Below are 21,499 nucleotides of genomic sequence, written 5' to 3' on the forward strand. Positions count from 1 at the left end.
AAATGGGCTATAGATATTTATACGTATGCCTGTATGTCTAGAATGTCCTGGCACCCGGACAAAGGGAAAGAATTGACAGAGAATACAACAATATGATCTATATAAATAATATATCGATTGTACATATCGAAAAAAGCAATTTAGCAACGTGAATAACCCAATACCAATACTGTGTGGAGTACCAGTACTGTGTGGAATACCAGTACTATGTTGGCTACCAGTACTATGTAAAATACCAGTAGTATGTTGAATACCAATTAATCATGTGTTGATTACCCTCATTACAATGTCACAGTTCCGCACGTGGCACTAATTACAGCGTCTAGACCTCTACTGGGCAGCAGACCGTGGACCGAATCGTTCTGTGAACAGTAGCGTGTGCTATCTCCTTGAGCGTCTACATAAAACTTGGTCAACATGAACTAATCGAGTATATTGCCACTGTGATACACAAATGACAATTGCCAGTCTCCATGGTTCAGTGTCTTGCCCACATATGGCTCATAAAGATTAATCATCAGCTTTCGACTAAACTGGCAGATGGCCTAATGTTTGGTTTTTTATTGTACAAACGGAGTTGAATTTCATTTTTACATGAAGCATTTGATAGGCATTTTAGAGTCAAGCATATAGTTGCAGTCTCCTAAAAAAGCCCTTTGCTTTGAGAGTTGTAGGTGTCCAAACGTTGAAAAGTTGGAAGCTCATACTCCATTTAGTTATAACCCCTTTCTTATAAAGATATCGAATTATGAAACATGTGGCTTTGTATGCTCTACTGATGAATGTTTACTCGTTGTTGTCTATTTCTGTGTGTCACGTATGTGATTCATGAGAACAAACATTCTTTTTCTTCAGGTACATATCATAATTAGGCACGTGTTTCTCTTTTGACGTAATAAAATTACCGTGACAGTCATCCCGTTGTCAAATATTGTCTTGATCCTGATTTTTAACAACGATTTATTATTGACGATTTTGTATTTTTAAAAATATTAAAAATGTTTTTCAATGGAGAAACGGTTGGTATTTCTTTCAGAGAGATACTCCGCCTCACACAACTACTTCCGTGGTTATTGTTATTCGCACCGAACCTCAACTTCTTTTGTTCTTATCCTGTGTTGACAACTGTGTTGATGTATTGGTAAGACCAATTCTCCAATGTGGCTGCGAAATATTGGGAAATGAAAATTTCGGAATCATTGAGACATTGCAACTTAAATTTTAAAATGTCAACAAGGCTTAGGAACAGTACCCCAAACTTCATGTCGAATTTGGAAGAATGCCACTTCGTTTAAAGGGGCACTGATCTAACGCAATTCCCCGGGACTGGTTGTTGCCTTTGTTATTGTTTTTTCCCAGTGAGTACCCGGATGTATAGCAGAAATCTAGACTAGTTCGCGACCTCTGCTGCGCCATTCGTAAGCGCATTAGTCACTTTTATTGGTAGTAATAAGGGCGCATGGTCACATTGATCAACAAAATGAAATACAGTTTTCGACATAATAAGGAAATGTAGGTATCTTTGTGGGTAGCATCGGTAATGGTGACGAAGTTTTGATAAGTCACTTGCTTGGTAATTTTGCGATATTCGTTTACACTATTTCGACTTGCAACACAAAGTAGATATTTCACCTGAGCATTGCTTTTTATATAGTGTGTATATTTTTTTCTGTCAAAATGTGTAACAAATTTTTAAACGTCTAAATATTCAGTTATTTTACAAAGTGACTGAAAAACATTTCCATCTGTATTATTATGATAACGAATTCCAAACATTTTGATGTTTAATGTCATCACCAAGAGACTGAAAATGTTACGTTGAAAAGTACATTTCTATGTTGTTTGGCTTCTAATCCTACATAATAATCTTTTGTGATGTTTGTCGGCCCTTTTGATCGTCTTAATCAATCTGGACAGATTATTTAGTCAAAATGACTGACATATTTACACATTTTATAGATTGCCTGAGTGAATCACATTTCACAAAATGACGGTGGTATATACACGCTTACAAAGGAAAAGACCGGTGAAAACAACGTCTATCGCGCATTGAAGAATTTCACAACCAAGACGTAGAGAAACAAGAACGAATCGGTTCAAATGAAGGAAAACAAAATGCAAATACCATAATTACAATCTACCAAATTTATGTGTATAAATGTTAGGCAGCTTCCTTTTTCGAGGAATGTATCCGTGAATATCCACACAAAGGAACAATATCCCACTCGTCTGCAGCTGTACAAAGAAACATATTCGATGTCACGTGTCTCTGTAACAATCAAATATTTAAAAAGGTATATATCGTTTCGGGATATTATAACCAGTGTTCGTTTCTCAACTGATCACTTGGATTGTTTCAGGTGTTTCACATAGGTGTCAAGTCTCAAGGGTCGGCTGAGAAAGCCCACGTGACAACTATTTTCATAACGTCCACGGTTCCTAAAAAATCGATTGAGTGATTGATAACAATGATCAACCAATCAACGTATTATCAGTTAACCCTTTGAACAAAGTATGTTGTTTTTACATCGGCACTTCACGCCATGATATGAGTGTATTCCCTTTGTTTTAGTAAACCTAGACATGTAAACACTCACTTTTGACATATCCACTGTGCAAGATAACAGTGATTAATCAATCAACGTATTTTCTGTTAATCCTTTGATGACTAGGAACGATCCGTTGATTTACAAAAAAAAAAGTAAATCAACTGATCATTCATCTCTTGCTGGGCTTGCCACGTGCATATTACATAACACACATTTCACCTCACTTCAAACCTGGATTTAGATTGAATAATTACCCCAGACACAATAAATGCCAAATGGGAACCTTTGTCAGGTAATCTAAGTGGTGCTACCACTAATTGTACCTGTAATAAATTCATTAACTGAACATCAAGTGAATGACGACGAATACACAAGTGTAGGGTTATACGAGAAAACGTGGATTACAACAAGGGAGTATTAATCGTATGATAGACGCAATCCGAAATCCGAAATTGCTTTCACTGCATGGATACTTTTTTGTATTAAACTATAACCATCTGGGGTATTTCCAAATGACGCTTCCGATGAGCTCCGCCGTTCTTTCTGTCTGTTTGTTTAGGCTGAAGAAATTAATTAACATGCGCCCTTTGTCGAAATCTTTATAGATCACAGTTAACCAATCAGTGTTTATGCAAAAATGCGTAAAACAAATATTGCCTCCAGCCCCCAAGTTTATTTAGCTGTCCTTGCAGACGGTAGCCCAGTCTCTGGTCACGCTCAGTTGCGTTGCGTATCATCCGGGTACTCACGGGAGAAAAAACAATAACAAAGGCAACAACCAGTCCGGGGAATTGCGTTAGATCAGTGCCCCTTTAAGGAAACAATGATAAACTTGGGGCATTATACAGCAGCTAGTAATCACAAGCTTGACACTTCGTTTATCATTATGTACATCATGATTCAAGAAGTAATGGAAATAACAATAAGTGGTTAGAATGTATGACCAATATACCAATGCGTTGTGGTTTATGTAATGAGATGGATAATTCTTATTCAGTTACAACTAAGTGGCTCAAAAAACGTATCGAAGATACTATAAAGGACCAGTTTCTTCAAGAATGGCACTGCAAAATCATATCTAGTTCTAAAGGCAATCGATATTGGTAAATCAACACTGAGCTCTCCTATGAAAAATACCAAACATATCTATTCCCCTTTTCAAATTTGGAACTTGCAATCATATATTTCCGCTAGAAACCGGTACATTAAAAAAATAACTCACTGGAGAAGAAGGAACATGCCAACTATGTAACTTCCCCTGTAGTAGCTGATGAATATAATTATTTATTTAAAAGTGAATTCGTTGCTCTCTAAAGATCTCCACACATGCTCAAATATTATCATAAGACCCCCATTACCCATAAATTGGCAACACTTTTCCCGAACAACATCACTACACACTCTGCGAAATTTATGTAAATTTACCTCTTAACTCATGAATGAGTTCCAAAGCCCTTCATCCTGATGATAATTTAAACATAGTATGCATATTTTAATATAGTCTTAAATTGTTCTATGTATATTTATCTAATGTTGATTATATATTGTACTCTTGTACCACCGTAGGTGGTTTCTATTAGTAAATAAATTAATCTGAATCTCACAATGTTGTGTATCGTGAGAAGAAACAGGAATACGCTTTTTCAATTTACAACCTATAGATACATGTTTGGATCTCGGTGATTGACAATTAACACGCATTTAATTACATATACATGAATTGGCAGAAAATAAACTTTCATACAATATGCAATGATTAAACAGACGATATACATATGCATTGCCATAGCGGGAGACCGAGGAATTTTGTCATCTCATCTTTCTTACAATTAGGAGTGACGTTCATCCAAATATCTTATCCTTACCACTTGCTTGATTACCGTGTTAGGACCAACACCGAAACGTCGCTCCTTATTGTAAATAAAGAAGTTGTTCATTCTTATATCTTATCCTTGGAAATGTCTTGTTTATTTAGTGGTCAGTGGGAGACCTGGTCGAGGGCGATTTTTGTTTATTTAGTGGTCAATCAGAGATCTGATCGAGGGTGATCATCTTTATTTAGTGTCAGTCCTTGTTTATTGGAGGTTGATAAGACACCTATTCGATGGTGATCCTTGTTTATTTAGTGTTCAATCAGCCATCTAATGAGGATAATCTGTGTTGTTTAGTGGTCAATCAGAGACCTGATGGAGATTAACGAATCAGCTGACTGGATTATCGATTGGCTTTGTACACACCGAAAATACTACATTGAATACACCATAAATACGGCATTTTATACACCATAAATACTACATTGTATGCACCAGAAATATTGCAAAGAACCTGTAAACTATTAGTGTAGATACGAAACATCACAGATATACACTCGAGCTCCTAGTCATGCGATAGTCCTGACTATCTTGTTGTTTTTTTAATAGCATAGACAGATATTGTTGAAACAACACCTGCGACACATCTTCTGTTATTTGACATCAACGTAATACAACGAAAACAATGGCACACTTACGAAGAATAGATGGAATTCCATGAAATATGCTAAGGTCTAATGCACAATAAAGCTTGTGTTGTAATTCATCCCATGCAATAGACGAGTAAAACTGTTGTCAAAGAGAAACAGATGCCATCTTTTAACGAAAATACTAAATGCAATGTTCAGGTGTTCACACTGCCCGTAATATGCATACAATCGAACGCGGTCTTATTTCGTAATTTTTTTTCTCAAGTACATAAACCCTGTCCATATAAAAGCTCTCTAACGATTCATTATAAGTATCCTCTTACATATTTTAAGCTCCGTGTGTTATTACGTCCATGCAACACTCGCCACGCGACGAATTAGTTCGGCCAGAGACAAAAACGACAGGGGGCAAGTGTTCACGTCCAGCTGATAGGCATATGGAATAGCAGTGTGTTATTCAAGTGCATTCAGCTACCCTATGTAAAACAGCAGGGTGCAATATTCCACATCGATTACACGATGTATCGGTGGTAACAATGCCGTGCGAGAATGTACATGTACACTTTTGGCTGCTATCATTGGCTATTTAGACATATTATGGTAATCTATATAAAATGATGACATTTCAGACGATGTAATTGCAAAGACATTTGTAAATCAGGTTATGAAGTTTGATGAAATATTTTTCAGCTATACTCATCAACAAATATGAATTATTATTTCAAAGCATGTTTTATGAGACAACTATGATGAACATATATAATACACATTCAATCATACATGAAATCATGTTTTTTTCATAAAGTTCAAGTATTTGCGATCATGCATCAAATCTCCCATAACTTATAAAGTTTATTAATTACTAGCGCGTTACTGATAACATATATATCATTGGCACAGCTGTGAAAATATATTTACAACATCTGACAGAATGCATGTCGTGTATAATGGTTTCACTGAGACATGAGCAGAGTGAAACATTGTTTGTAGTAAATTTGCCACCCATAGACCTTCATGGACGCTAATATTGAATACATGAGCTTAACACAATTACTCCCCTGTCAACTAAATATCTCGCGAACACAGTACACTATCAAAGGAAAGTTACAAATCCAGTTTATTTTTTATCGCAATTCTAAAGTAAACAATACCTTACCGTTATCGGTACAGGGAATTACTGTTAATTTTCTTCGTGATATTGGTAGAGACTAAACAGTGATATATATTTCAGATTCCACCACGGATGTATATAACCTATACAAGTCGTGATTCCACTAATGCTGATCAGCATATTTGCATCAGGGATATATATGTATATATATGCAAATATGCTGATAGATGGATCTATAGTGGAATCAACTATATGTTATATGTAAAATATATATATTAAATGAACCCACTTAATTTTGATTAAACTATACCAACAGTGAACGTCTTGAAAAATGTATATCTGTAAACTCATACTTCCAAAACATTAATTGTTGTCATATTTTCATCAAAATTATTTTGGGCTATTATCAAAGGGGAAAGTAACTATGGTGATGACAGATGAAACTATTACGTTTGTTTTGAGTTCAGATTACACACAAGACACTCATGAAAGACAAAGAATTGATTTCTCAACGTTCGTGTCCAAAATATGAAAAAACAACAACTTGAAATTATGACGTTTGTAAAGGTTCTTGAGAGATAGTGAGTTGGATTCAATACCACTTATATTTATTTTATGGCGTTTCAATTTAACGTAGGGTGACTTTACAGCGATGGTTTAACCCATCAACACGGGTAAGAAAGATACCAACAGACCGTTTCTGAAGAAATGATTAATCACTGAGGCTGAATGACGTACACATTCACAATCACATGCATCATAACATGTCATACATGCAGTATTCCATTTAAACATGTACCAAATATACGTATCATGACAGTATGAGCAAGATCATGACGTCTCATCATTCAATAGCTCTTTGGTAAAACAGGACCTAGATTCCCTGTAGCGACAACAGCCAACATTACATACACCTCTGCAACAAACTCAGTGGTAGCAATTAACTGTACATCTGGGGAAACATAACCCGTAATCCCAACATGCTTTCTCATTGGCCACAGACATGTCGCTAAACCAATAGGAAGCCAGGTTACATAATGGCCACTCTTGAAAGCGGGTACTTATAGCCGATGCTTCACTAGAGAAACCAGAACAGCTCAAGTAGTAAGTACTGTTATGTTGCTTATAGCTAACAACGGAATGTCTTACGTTTGATTTAGTGATATTTACGTCTAACCCATCGATGGTGTTGGTGAGATGGGACACTTTTGGGATCTTCCTATATTACAACCGCCGTCATATAGCTGGAATATTGCTGAGTGCGGCGTTAAACAACAAACCAACCAACCAACCTATATTACAACTAGCTTTTGCCAACTTATTAACGTATTTTTAAAAACAGATGAGAATTCCTTTTTTTTTCATTACAGAGCTGAATTGACAATTATTACAATCGACTGTTTGCCAACTGAGTCAATATGGCATCTTACGACCCAACCGACCCTGAGATGCAGTATCTTGCCGTGGACCGCAAGAAGCTGCTGAAAGAGCAGAAGCAGACCTTTGATGCCAAGAAATCTTGCTGGGCCCCTGACGCCGAACAAGGCTTCCGCGCTGCAGAACTTAAGAGCACGAAGGGCGAAGAAGTGACTGTCCTCATCCTTGAGACAAATGAGGTATTACAAAGAAGATACTGGTATTTCAGCTGCACGTATTGTTACGTACAGCTGATTGTGAAATGTGAATACCCGAAAACAAAGAAGTGTCGCTTCTCAGAAGATTCGTTGTTCCACGACATTTATGAAAGTTTAATTAACAAATGTGCATAATTAAATACAATCCTCTAAATTGTTTGTTTCTTCAGACTAAGACGTTCAAAAAAGACGAAGTTCAATCGATGAACCCTCCCAAATTTGAGAAGATCGAGGATATCGCCAACATGACCTACCTCAACGAAGCTGCAGTCCTGTACAATCTCAGGGCCAGATACACATCTGGTTTGATTTATGTAAGTACGAATGTTTTACGCAACTGTCGGAAATTTTTCTTTTTCATAGATGCAAAAAAGATAAGAAAACGAGCAAGGGATTTCCCGACGTCAATCAAAGTATATTTGATAATTTCGTGTAAACTTCCAATTCAAAATAGTTGAATATAATCTTCCGAAAATACCTCGTATTTACATGAGACTTTTCCCACAGACCTATTCCGGTCTGTTCTGCATCGCCATCAACCCATACCGCCGTCTGCCAATCTACACCCCGTCCATCGTTGCCAAATACAGAGGCAAGAGGAAGACCGAGATGCCTCCTCACTTGTTCTCCATCTCTGACAACGCCTACCAGTTCATGGTGCAAGGTAATGTTTCCCGCGTATAACATTAATCTATGAACGGTTTATTGTAAACCGCAGCTCAATACACTCCTAACCGCTAATGTGTGCATTTCCATGCATCGTTATGGCCATGACATAATGTCGTCAATAAAACAGTTTGTACAAATGAGTGAATAGGTGCATGCTGTTTTGTGCCCAAGTTAGCAATATTCCAGCTCTATCACGTAGGCCTGTACATGCTTGAGTCTGGATGAGACAAACCATTTGTTTCAAGAATGAGAAACGATTCAAGCCATCGGGATAATATAACACTCAATCGTCAATATCACTCTTCGTAATCCCCAGATTCCCTGTTAAGTTGGCTGTAACGACAAATACGGGGGACTGAGGACCCACCCCGTCCCCAAATCGCCACGGGACGTGTTCTAATTTATTGTTGACGTCTATATATTTGTACAATTATTGTTTACTTGATAATGCATGTCCATTCATATTTACAGATCGCGAGAACCAGTCTATGCTGATCACGTAAGTGACACGCCCGAGACATTTACTTATCCCAACACTTTATAAAGATCATATATCATTAAATAAATGAATTAAATAAATGCAGGAAGAAATGATGCTACCAATTACTAAAATTACTAGTTGATGGTTAGGTATGATGTGATCATATTTACACACAATTTTGTGACAATCAGTGGCGAATCGGGAGCCGGAAAGACTGAGAACACCAAGAAGGTCATCGCCTACTTCGCCTTTGTCGCTGCCGCCTCCAAAGGAGAGGGAGAACAAGAGGAAAAGAAGGTGAGATTTTAAAAGCCTGAGAAAATCTACCTAAATAACATATCCAGGACATTGAAGATCACGTCTTTCAATATTTACAAAATAATCCCAGAAACACCCAGTGAGAAACAAAATTCTTTAAATAGTATAGCGCTACACACAGAGTGAGTGAGTGAGTGAGTTGGGTTTAACGCCGCTTTCAACAGTATTTCAGTTATATCACGGCGTGTCAGCTTAATGTGGGAGGAAAGCCCGAAGTGATGCGGGTCTTAGACGTTTTCTACTTCGGTGAAACCCACGAGCACGGGCATGGTGCTGACAAACCTAGAAACATAATCGGGGCGAACCGGGATTCGAACCCACAATCATAGGTTTCTGGCGTGCCCAACCCTGCACAGCGAATCACGGCGCCCGTGTCCCTCGCTACACACAGAAGTCATATTAATTAATAACATTATCATATCATTTACAGTAGCTTTGAACAGTAGTTAGTAAAAGTGCACCTCTTCTACCACGAGTACCAGTTGTTTTGAAAAAACAATGATGATAATCACGGCGATACAAACTTGGCCACCCATGGCCCATTATTTTGTGGAAAACTACGTTGTTATGATACAAGCTTACAGTGAGAACTTTTGACTTCAAAAATAAAACAACCACCAATTTCTAAGAGAGAAAACTGTGTAATTTCCAGGGGTCACTCGAGGATCAAATCGTGCAAGCCAATCCCGTTCTTGAGGCCTACGGTAACGCCAAGACATCCCGTAACAACAACTCCTCCAGATTCGTAAGTTTACAGAAATTAGAAAGAATGTTTTGAACCTGCATTATCTCTGTTTATACTGGTATCTGTTGTAGTCTATATCCGATATAGCACAGTCATTATCTGTCAAAGTCTGTATTTAGTAAATATTTCTGTCAAGATTTTAAACGCAAAGCCACTGTTGACGCTATACAGTACTGTTAACATATACGGTAATAATCATTTGTAAATGAACACGAATATGCCTTTGACAGGGAAAGTTTGTGAGGATCCATTTCGCCACGTCCGGAAAAATCGCCGGAGCTGACATTGAAACATGTAAGTAGTGTTTGTCACATTGTCATTTGTAAAGTAATCGTAAAAAGAAAAACAACTATATATTGAACATTATATTATAAAAAAAATGTCTTGCAAAACAAGGAGTACTAAGTTGAAGCTTATCTTGATATTTTCTACCAAAACGTGTTTTCTACCTTCCGCCTGGAGATACTGACACTGTACACCATGTGTAATGTCAAGTGTGATGACATTGTACATCATACATATAATATTTTACAGACCTATTGGAGAAGTCCCGTGTCACCTACCAGCAATCTGTGGAGAGAAATTACCACATTTTCTACCAGATGCTATCAAATGCTGTCCCATCAGTACTAGGTAAGCTCACTAATACACACATGTTTACTGTCATGGCTTTTTTTAATATCAATACCATGATACACAATAGGAATTAAAACTAGTTCTATGAATAAAGTTGTCGTTTTCTATTTTACAGAGACGATTGTGGCCAAATCTGATGCTGGTCTGTACACCTTTATCAACCAGGGAGTTCTTACAGTTAACGGCATCGACGATGTTGAGGAGATGAAGATGACTGACGTAAGAAACATGATAAATACATATTGTCACACAAATGGGTGTAAGGATTGGCGCAATTTTGCTACATGTTAGAGTGCAAGAGGAAATGAATTCAGTCTTTTTTTGCAACGATGGTATTATAGTTATCGGGGAATGACACCGGTAAGGTGTGTGAGAATATGTTTTAACACGCTGAACTCTTAAAATACCTGAATTGTATGGAAACACACCATAAAAGGTTTTTATTCTTTCTACTTTACTCTTCAGTTATTGTCTGCTCATGCTTGACTTCATATACGATCTTGGGAACACGGGTGGCCCAGTCGTCTAAGGCGCCGCGATTCGCTGTACAGTGTTGCGTCCCTTGGGCACGCCAGAAACCTATGATTGTGGGTTCGAATCCCGATTTTGTTTCTTGGTTTGTCAGCACCATACCCGTGCTCGTGGGTTTCACCGAAGTGGTAAGCGTCTGAGACCTGCATCACTTCGGGCTTTCCTTCTACATTAAGCTGATACGCCGCGATATAACTGTAATACTGTTAAAAGCGGCGTTAAACCCAACTCACTCACTCATATACGATGTGAATACTCTTTATATGTATACTGATATATATTCTGTAGGAAGCCTTTGATGTCCTGGGATTCACTCCGGAGGAGAAAACTAGCGCCTACAAATGCACTGGCTCTATCCTCCACATGGGTGAGATGCAGTTCAAGCAGAAGGGTGAACAGGCTGAGCCGGAAGGAACTGCTGAGGCTGAGAAGGTTTCCTTCCTGTTGGGTGTCAACTGTGGTGACTTCCTGAAGGCTCTGTGTAAACCCAAAATCAAAGTGGCCATGGATTACGTCACCCAAGGACGAACCAAGGATCAGGTTCTCTATTCTGTTGGTGCTTTGTCCAAGTCCCTGTATGATCGTGTGTTCAACTGGCTGGTCAAGAGAGTCAACCACTCCCTGGACACCAAGAAACCAAGGCAGTTCTTCATTGGTGTGCTAGATATTGCTGGGTTTGAAATCTTTGATGTAAGTTAAAACATCTACATTTGAATATTCATTTTCAATATGAATCAACCGAAATAATTCAGTGAGCGGTCATGTTTTCGTGCCTGTTTGTAATTAAATATTGTTTAAAATATACTGGCTTTGTAAGTAATATTTTAAATTTATTTTCTTATAAACAGTTCAACAGCTTTGAGCAGCTGTGTATCAACTACACCAACGAGCGTCTGCAGCAGTTCTTCAACCACCACATGTTTGTGCTGGAGCAAGAAGAATATAAAAAAGAAGGCATCCAATGGGAGTTCATCGACTTCGGCATGGATTTGCAGGCCTGTATTGAGCTCATTGAGAAGGTACAGCCATGACTTCGTCACCACTTCATTTTAACGAAAATACTAAATGCAATTCTAAGGTGTTCACACTACCCGTAATATGCATACAATCATTCTAATTGAATTAATTCTAATTAAAATGTAATGGGATTAAAACAATTGTGTTGAACACACTGTGAACGATAAGCAGGCGTATTCAAGTCTTCAAATTGCATTATCGAGACATCAGCGTAAGATGATATTACCTTTCTCTCCTGTAGATTAAAACAGAACAATTTTCCATATTAAATCAAGAATCGAAGCATCTTCAAATGTGTTATATGGGAGTTTAAGAGAAAGAGAACAGAAAATCCTATTTGCCATGTTTCAGCCGTTGGGTATTCTTTCCATCCTGGAAGAAGAGTGCATGTTCCCAAAGGCATCTGACAAGACTTTCAAGGACAAACTGACTGAGAACCACATGGGCAAATCACCCAACTTCCTCAAGCCCAACAAGTCAATGAAGGGTGGCCAACACGGCGACTTCGCCCTGAAGCACTACGCTGGAACTGTTCCCTACAACATTGGAGGTTGGCTTGAGAAGAACAAGGACCCTGTCAACGAGACCATTGTTGATCTCCTGAAGCAGTCTAAAGAACCACTTGTGCAGTTGCTCTTCACCCCAGCTGAAGGAGGTTTGTGCAGTAATCGTATTTTAATATCATTGTTTACATTGAATTCCGCCTTCTTCTCAAGTGTAACATATGTTCTATTCTTGTGTTTAGATGCTGCAGCAGCTTCTGGAGGTGGCAAGAAGAAGAAGAAGAGCTCTGCCTTCCAGACCATCTCTGCCACTCACAGGGTACAATTATTCCTAAGTACTATCACCTCCATATACAGATGAATACTTGTACGTTCATGGACAGATTAAAAACAAGTTACCAAAACTGACTATGGTAAAATGATGTTTGTATGTATTTGATTTCAATATTTGTTTGTTTTCAGGAATCTTTGAACAAGCTCATGAAAAACTTGTATACAACTCATCCTCACTTTGTGCGTTGTATAATCCCCAACGAAACCAAGACACCCGGTAAATATATATGTATCTGCTTTCATATGTAGTTTCAGGTGTCATATCAATTATGTTCTATTTATAGCCATAAAAACAACAAAACCCTCTCCATAATCATAAGAAATCGCTTAACGTTGCTTACATCGTTTAATACAAGTTTGAGACATGTGATGTTAAATTTGTTGGACATGTCAGGAAACCAATAGAACAAATTTAATTATAATTTCCAGGCCTGATTGATGCTGGTCTCGTGCTCCATCAGCTTCAGTGTAATGGTGTGCTTGAGGGTATCCGTATCTGCAGAAAGGGCTTCCCCAGCAGAGTTGTGTACTCTGAATTCAAACAGAGGTAATGTATAGAAAACATTGAACATTACAAAATGATAATATCTGAAGTGATCACTCATTAAAATAGAATTATCCTTTTAATCCTTTTAATCTATCCATCAATGTTATCAAATATGTTTTTTCACATCAACAGATATTCTATCCTTGCCCCAAATGCAATTCCTCAAGGTTTTGTTGAGGGTAAGGTTGTCTCAGGCAAGATTCTTGAGGAGCTGAAGATGAACCCAGATGATTACCGTCTAGGAAATACCAAAGTGTTTTTCAAGGCCGGTGTCCTCGGTTACCTTGAGGAACTTCGTGACGAGCGTCTGTCCACCATCGTGGCTCTCTTTCAGGCTCACATCCGTGGCTACTTGATGAGGAAATACCTTAAGAATCTTCATGACAAGAGGTAAGATACACTGTTTGAGTTTAAATGGTTTGATAACACTCCCGACACAAATGATACTAATGGCTATCATGTGTAGTGTAATAATCATAAATCAGGTTCCGATGTCATCATCAAAGTACACACCATACTCTTATGTCTGTTAATTATATGTAAACAGATCAATATAAAATAAAAATAGTGATTAATTGAAATTATTGTTTTCAGAGTTGCCCTGGAAATGATTCAGAAGAATATCCGCAAATGGCTGGCTATGAGGAACTGGTGCTGGTGGAGATTCTACACCAAGGTCAAGCCACTTCTCAGTATTGCAGCTGCTGAAGATGAAATGAAACAGAAGGAGGAAGCACTGGTCAAAACAAAAGAAGAGCTTCAGAAGGTCACGTCCAGATCAAAGGAACTCGAGGAACAGAATGTAACCTTGATGCAGGCCAAAAATGATCTGTTCCTTGAGGTCCAGACCAAGCAAGATACAATTGATGACTGCGAAGAAAGAGTTGAGCAGCTACTGAAGCAGAAAAATGACTTTGAAACTCAACTGAAGGAACTGGAGGAGCGTCTCTTGGATGAGGAAGATGTAAATGCTGATGCTGTTGAGAAGAAGAAACAAATGGAAACCGAAAACAACGAGCTGAAGAAAGATATTGAAGAACTTGAGAGCTGTCTTGATAAGGTTATACAACCTTCAGTAGTAATTCCTGACGATTGTAACAACTTTATAAAGCAGACAACAAATATTGATTTTAATTTCATGTTGGCCAATGAGGCATAATAACAGCATGTTAGGTCTAAAAATTATTTACGATTATCATTAATATATCACGAAATGAATGTTTTTTTGTTTTAGTCTGAACAGGAAACCAAAACTAAAGAAAACCAAATCAGGACTCTAGAAGAAGAGATTGCCCAGAAGGACGAAGCCTTGGCGAAACTGACAAAGAACAAAAAGGACATTGAATCTCAAAACCAGAAAACATCTGATGCTCTTCAAGCTGAAGAGGACAAGGTGAACCACCTTACTAAACTCAAGACTAAACTGGAGCACTCGCTGGATGATATGGAAGAGACCCTTCAACGTGAGAAAAAGATGCGAGGAGATGTGGAAAAGGTCAAGAGAAAGTTGGAACAGGATCTGAAGATAACCCAAGAAGCTGTTGAAGAACTAGAGCGCATTAAACGGGAAATGGAGGACACGATCAAAAGGTATGCATTCACAACATCAAACATTATGAATACTAAATTTAGCATCAAAGAGATCTATTTTTTTGTTTTATGACATATGTGAATGAAACACCACAATCACGATATTATATGACATTGTTTGGTTTACTTTTCAGGAAAGACAAAGACATATCATCGCTCAATGCCCAAGTTGAGGAAGAACAAGGTCTTGTTGGTAAACTCCAAAGGAAAATCAAGGAACTTCAGGTATTTAAAATTCCTAACACATTTACATATTTGAAAGCACTGAAAAGAACCCTATGTCCCTTGTACTTTTGATAGTTCTGATTTAATTGTTTGGTAGCATTAACTCAAATATGATATGTAAAACGTGTTGTCTTCGGTAGGCTCACATTGAGGAAATTGAAGAAGAATTTGAAGCTGAGAGACAATCTAGAAACAAGGTTGAAAAGCAGAGAATGGAACTTGAACGTGAATTGGAGGAACTGTCTGAACGTCTTGATGAAGCTGGAGGTGCTACAGCTGCCCAGGTAAGTGCTGTTTCTGTGACGAATGCATCCATATGAGCTGAAATCCACGCAATTGGGATCGATGACATGCATCAACCAAGTCAGCTACCACCCGATCCCGTTAGTCGCCTCTTACAACAAGCATAATAGCCTTTTACGGCAAGCATGAGTTGCTGAAGAACTGTTCCACCCCGGATCTTCACGGGCCAATTCAATAATAACGAGAAATGGTAAACAACGTTCAAACAAAGCTAATGTAATGTATTTTCAATTTCATGGATATTGTCGTGTCCAAAGTTGTTGCAGTCTTTAATAAGGAAGAATATTGTGAAATAATGGTAATCTTTTGATGACAAAGAATGATTGAAACTTATCTACAGGTTGAGTTAAATAAGAGACGGGAGCAGGAACTCATCAAGCTTCGTCGCGACTTGGAAGAGAATACTATGAACCACGAATCACAGGTTACCATCCTTCGTAAGAAGAACCAAGATGCTTTGAACGAGCTCAATGACCAGCTGGACCAACTAACAAAACACAAGAACAAGTAAGTTTAATATTTCTAAAATATTTGTAATACATCACTATTGCATGACATTTCCTTATTGAGTTTGTCCAGACAACTTCTAAAATTATCTTGCCTTTGTAATTACATCGTCAAGGTTAAGGTACAGCAATTTTATTTTAAAGACGTATCATACTATTCTTCCCAGACTTGACAAGGAGAAGCAGACAATGAAGGAAGAAATTGATGACCTTCAAGCTCAGCTTGAACATGTGAAAAAGAATAGGGTGAGTTATTCGGATAACTGTAACAATATGTACACGTTTAGTAATAAAGATGCAATAGATTCCCCCGATCTATGGTTAATGGTATATGAAATCAGGTGGGCCATTCAATTACTAAGGGCATAGTGATCTAATAACATATACTAATTTGTCCATATCTGTAACAGGAATAAACCCGTGGCAACCATGAATTGGCGTTGTTAAATGCCTTCGTGCTTTTTTGTTTCAAGGGTTGTTCTGAAAAGATGACCAAACAGATGGAGAGCCAGATCAGCGAGTTAAATGTGAGAATAGAAGAAGGGTCGCGACAGATCACAGAGTTCCAGTCCTCTAAAATGAAGCTACAAACAGAATGTGGGGACCTCACTCGCCAGCTTGAGGAGGTTGAACATGACATCAATCACTTGACAAAAGAAAAGTCCACTTTGTCCAGTCACCTTGAAGAAGCCAAGAGTAGTCTTGAAGAGGAAACAAGAGTAAGCCAGTATATAAAATACTTATATTTTTGTAAGTTTAATATTCAGGCTGATAAATAAATGAAAATCTTTAAAATACGTGATTTCTTTTCTAAGAATGAATCACGATTCATCAAAACATTTGACGTGATTTGTAGATTCGCATGAAACTCCAAACTGAGCTACGTAACCTAAATGCTGACATGGAAAACGTCCGTGATCAGCTGGAGGAAGAGCAGGAGAAGACAAATTCTCTTCAACGTCAACTTACGAAGGCCAACAATGAAGTTCAGCAGTGGAAGTCTAAGTATGAGACCGAAGGCATCACTAGAATGGACGAATTAGAAGAGTCAAGGTAACCCATATATACATATACATCTTGTATAAATACTTACGTACACTCAAAATAATTTTCAAAATAATACAATTGCCTTTGGAGCTTCCTTAAATTAAGTAAATGTACTGACATCAATGAAATGAAACATTGAATTGTAACACTATTTTGTCTCTGATAAAGTCAACATTTTGTCAACACCATAGTTTTCAAGAAAGAGGTTGACCGTCAGTGACCTGCATCACTTCGTACTTTTCCTCCCACATCTAGCTGACACGCCATGATATAACTGAAATGCTAATTCAAAGTGACGTTAAAATAACCCACTCCTTCAGTCACTCTGTACAAATGTTGTGAGCAATTTTATATCTGTACCAAGAACGTTCCTCCATATAACATATATGATGCTTTCATGTACAGGCGCCGTCTCCAGGCTAAACTAACTGAAGCTGAACAGAACATGGAATCAGCCTACAGCAAGTGTCATTCACTGGAGAAAGTGAAGTGTAGACTGCAGGGAGAGTTGGAGGACCTCATGGTTGATGTTGAGAGGGTACGTGTTTCTATATCAGTATGGCACTGACATTAAAGAAAAATAAAACTTATATATTTTTTGAATATTTATTTCTGAAAATAAGAATATAAACGTATTTTTATAAGCGATAATTCATAAGTATCAGCGCATATTACCTTGTAGTTTGACATTTCATAAAACAATTATATGTGGGAAAATATAATAAATGTGAGGTGTCATTTCAGGCCAACTCCACTTGCACCACTATGGACAAGAAGCAGAAGTTATTTGATAAGACTGTTCAAGAATGGCAGGTGAAGGTTACCTCCCTACAAACTGAGCTTGAGGGATGTCAGAAGGAGACACGTTCGTACTCGACTGAAATATTCCGCCTCAAGGGCCAAGCTGAGGAATATCAGGGTCAAGTTGAGGCTTTAACAAGAGAGAACAAGAACCTTTCTGGTTAGTAAATTATTGAAATGTGATCGATATATTTCTGTAAATGATTAACTGAATAAAAGTAACATGCATGATACAATACATTAATATTCTTATATCAAGTTTGAGCGCCCCACTATTTTGTCTGACTTGGTAATCATATTATGCTATATTTATCAGATGAAATCCATGAACTCACTGGGCAATTGACTGATGGAGGTCGCGGTGTTCATGACATTGAGAAGGCATGCAAACGTCTCCAGATGGAGAAGGAGGAACTCCAGACAGCCCTGGAGGAGACTGAGTCCTCTCTGGAACAGGAAGAGGCCAAGGTGACGAAGATAACCATGGAACTTGCTCAGGTCAGAGCTGACATCGACAGACGTATTGCAGAGAAGGAAGAGGACTTTGAGAACACTCGGTTAGTGATTCAAATACTGTTAAATCGTGCAACTGTCCACTACTAGAGAAAATACAACAATAGTCCGTGTTAGCAATTTAAATGGATTGTATCACATCACATGTCTATTTTCATAGCAAAGATAATTCGACTTAGCGAAAATATCCATTCCTTAATCATAAGAAATTCCTGATAAAAACATTGTACAATATCGCTTACACATGTATAAAATAAGTCTGTATTATAAATTATAATCACACAATGATGATATCAGATGTTTGTATAACGGTGATCGTATCCTACCCCACAGGGGCAAACTATATTTTTTTCAAATCTTGATCCGTTGATACATATTTTTTCAGACGCAACCACCAAAGAGCCCTCGAGTCCCTCCAGGCCAGTCTGGAGGCCGAGACTAAAGGAAAGACCGAAGCAATAAAAATGAAGAAGAAGATGGAACAGGATATCAACGAGCTTGAAATATCTCTAGATGCTGCAGGTCGTGCTCGAGTAGATGCTGAGAAAATTGGAAAGAAATGCCAAGTTGAAATAAAGGTATATTTTAGGTTTATATTGAAGATGCAATATTGCATTTGAAGGAAAATAGTATTGTACTGGTTAACATGGAGATGTATATGTCCCATGTGAGACACATTATTTAAGCAGAAAAAGAAATTAGACTTTGTGTACATGTATGTTATTTGTGATTTTAGGAGCTGTGCATCAAGGTAGACGACTTCCAGAGGTCAAGTGAAGAGTCTCGCGACGCCTGCCAGACACTTGAACGACGCTGTAACATGCTTAAGGGAGAGAATGAGGAAATGCGTACGTCTCTCGAATCATCTGAACGCAGCCGCAAGGCCGCTGAAAGTGAGTTGAACGACGCCACAGACCGGGTGAATGAGCTTACGGTCCAGATGACTTCCATCTCCAGCCAGAAGAGGAAGTTTGATAACGAAATCGCCGCTATGATGGTGAGTTAATTATCGCATTAGGATTGATTCCATTTTACGAGAAAAATAGAACAATGATGTTAAAACAATTCGTTTACATTACTGATGGTTTCATCAATACTCCTCCTACATTAAAACCATGTCACACAATGGTATTGTCCTTCCTTCAACCAGTATCTGGTCACGATGAATTTTAAGAACATTATGAAAAGGATGGGTAAAGTGTACAACACGATTGCCGCATTGAGGACTTACTGTCGTTAGCCAGTGTAATGTACAGGGATATATCAGGAACTGCCAAAAAATGTGGAAGTTAGCATCTACTTTTCTTCCAACAGTCTGACCTAGATGACATGAACAATCAGCTCAAGACATCTGAGGAGAATTGTAAGCATGCTGTTGCTGATTGCACCCGCCTGTCTGATGAGCTCCGCATCGAACAGGACCACAGCAGACAGCTTGAGAAGGCCAAGAAACACGCTGAGAGCCAAGTAAAGGAGCTTCAGATGAGAATTGACGAATCCGAGGCCATGGGACTCAAAGGAGGACGGAAGATGATACAGAAACTCGAACAGAAGGTATTCAAAGCAATCCTTCTGATCACGTCACGTCTCCATTATATATAAGACATACGACGTAAAGTTTTGTGAAAGGTATAAATCGAAAATCAGGTTGAATATTTGACACTCATTACATGTTTTGTTGGCTTATTCAGATTCGTGAACTGGAATCTGAGCTTGAGAACGAGCAGCACCGCCATATGGAGACCCAGAAGAATTCTCGTCTTGCTGATCGCCGTCTAAAAGAGATTGCCTTCCAGGCTGACGAGGACAGGAAGACGCATGATAGACTCCAAGAAACTGTCGACAAACTGAATGCTAAACTGAAGATATACAAGATGCAGGTCGAGGAAGCGGTAAGTACAGCTTCAAGCCATCATTTCTCAATACGTATTACAAGAAGCTGCAAGACAATAAACATGACTGAAATCATCCATTAGTATACAAATGAAATGATATTTTCGAACTTGTACAATTTACAGGAGGAAATTGCAGCCATGAATTTGGGCAAGTTCCGCAAGGTACAACAGGATCTGGAGGACGCTGAGGAGAGAGCCGACGCCGCTGAAGGAACTCTTCAGAAACTTAGAGCCAAGAACCGAAGCTCTGTTTCAATGGCTCGCAGCTAAATCAAAATTTGTACCCGAGTGTCCTGATGAACCTGTCTTTGCCTTATAGCTCAGAGTTTCTTGATATTTATACAAAAGCAATGGCTGAGAAAATCTGACTCAGTGTGGTTCGATAACAACTAGTTTGCACAATTTGAAACCTGTCACAGATGTATTACAGGTGTCATGACTATATTCTGCCATGTACGAAAAGTATTTCAAATTCAATATTTATATAACTTATTCATTGTGTGAGAAGGAGGTCTTTGTGGAATAAAAATATGTTCCAAGTCGCATATGGTTATTTATTGTGAAATGTGCTTCTAGCGAGATTCTATCAATTTGTGCTATCTGATACTTCATATGAAGCGTGAGTAAGTGAGTGAGGTTTTACGCCGCTTTTAGCAATGTTCCAGCAATATCACGGCGGGGGACACGACAAATGGGCTTCACACATTGTACCTATGCCGGGAATCGAACTCGGGTCTTCGGCGTGACGAGTTAACCACTAGGCTACCCGACCGCCCCTCATATGAAGAATGACATCCACAATTTGCAAATACTTAATCACAACATACACGAACATTTGCACACGACTCACGAAATGGGTATTGCAATGTTCACAACATCTTCCCGAGGCAAGAGAGTTAACTGACTATAAAAGTCCAGTTTCCACCCTTGCCGAACTAGGCTGGTATTATGGAGTTACATTTTGGCTGGACTAACGAGTCTATGCATAGTCCAATCAAAATCGCGCAATGAAATTCGTAAACAGTCGTGCAGATTTCGGTCGATTGCAGGATTTGCAAAGCTCGGCAACGCCAACTCATTGTCA

At 38.4% G+C, this 21,499-nt stretch overlaps 1 protein-coding gene across 1 annotated transcript; it reads left to right on the plus strand.

Moving 5' to 3' along the window:
* Positions 1–7,539: 7,539 nt before the first annotated feature.
* Positions 7,540–20,685, plus strand: LOC139468361 (myosin heavy chain, striated muscle-like). Its single transcript, XM_071250275.1, has 32 exons — positions 7,540–7,737; positions 7,926–8,069; positions 8,263–8,419; positions 8,896–8,923; positions 9,097–9,202; positions 9,876–9,968; positions 10,199–10,262; positions 10,503–10,601; positions 10,720–10,823; positions 11,424–11,825; positions 11,984–12,154; positions 12,504–12,807; positions 12,898–12,974; positions 13,118–13,205; positions 13,418–13,535; positions 13,668–13,925; positions 14,130–14,595; positions 14,770–15,125; positions 15,260–15,350; positions 15,491–15,634; positions 15,994–16,160; positions 16,327–16,405; positions 16,633–16,878; positions 17,016–17,212; positions 17,612–17,744; positions 17,951–18,167; positions 18,324–18,564; positions 18,906–19,098; positions 19,257–19,517; positions 19,835–20,074; positions 20,212–20,412; positions 20,539–20,685. Exons 1-32 carry the CDS (start codon positions 7,540–7,542, stop codon positions 20,683–20,685), a joined length of 5,790 nt encoding a protein of 1,929 aa, XP_071106376.1.
* The last annotated feature ends 814 nt before the right edge of the window (positions 20,686–21,499 follow it).

Source organism: Haliotis cracherodii, unplaced genomic scaffold (genome assembly GCF_022045235.1).
Source record: "Haliotis cracherodii isolate W230 unplaced genomic scaffold, xgHalCrac1.p SCAF_2, whole genome shotgun sequence".
NCBI classification, from domain to species: domain Eukaryota; kingdom Metazoa; phylum Mollusca; class Gastropoda; order Lepetellida; family Haliotidae; genus Haliotis; species Haliotis cracherodii.

What these genes read in the sequence shown, in the direction of transcription:
- LOC139468361 (XM_071250275.1), top strand. Translation starts at nt 7,540, where the DNA reads ATGGCATCTTACGACCCAACCGACCCTGAGATGCAGTATCTTGCCGTG. An exon ending in AAGAATCTTCATGACAAGAG is followed by an intron (nt 13,926 to 14,129) that starts GTAAGATACACT and finishes TATTGTTTTCAG; the next exon opens with AGTTGCCCTGGAAATGATTC. An exon ending in GGAAAATCAAGGAACTTCAG is followed by an intron (nt 15,351 to 15,490) that starts GTATTTAAAATT and finishes TGTCTTCGGTAG; the next exon opens with GCTCACATTGAGGAAATTGA.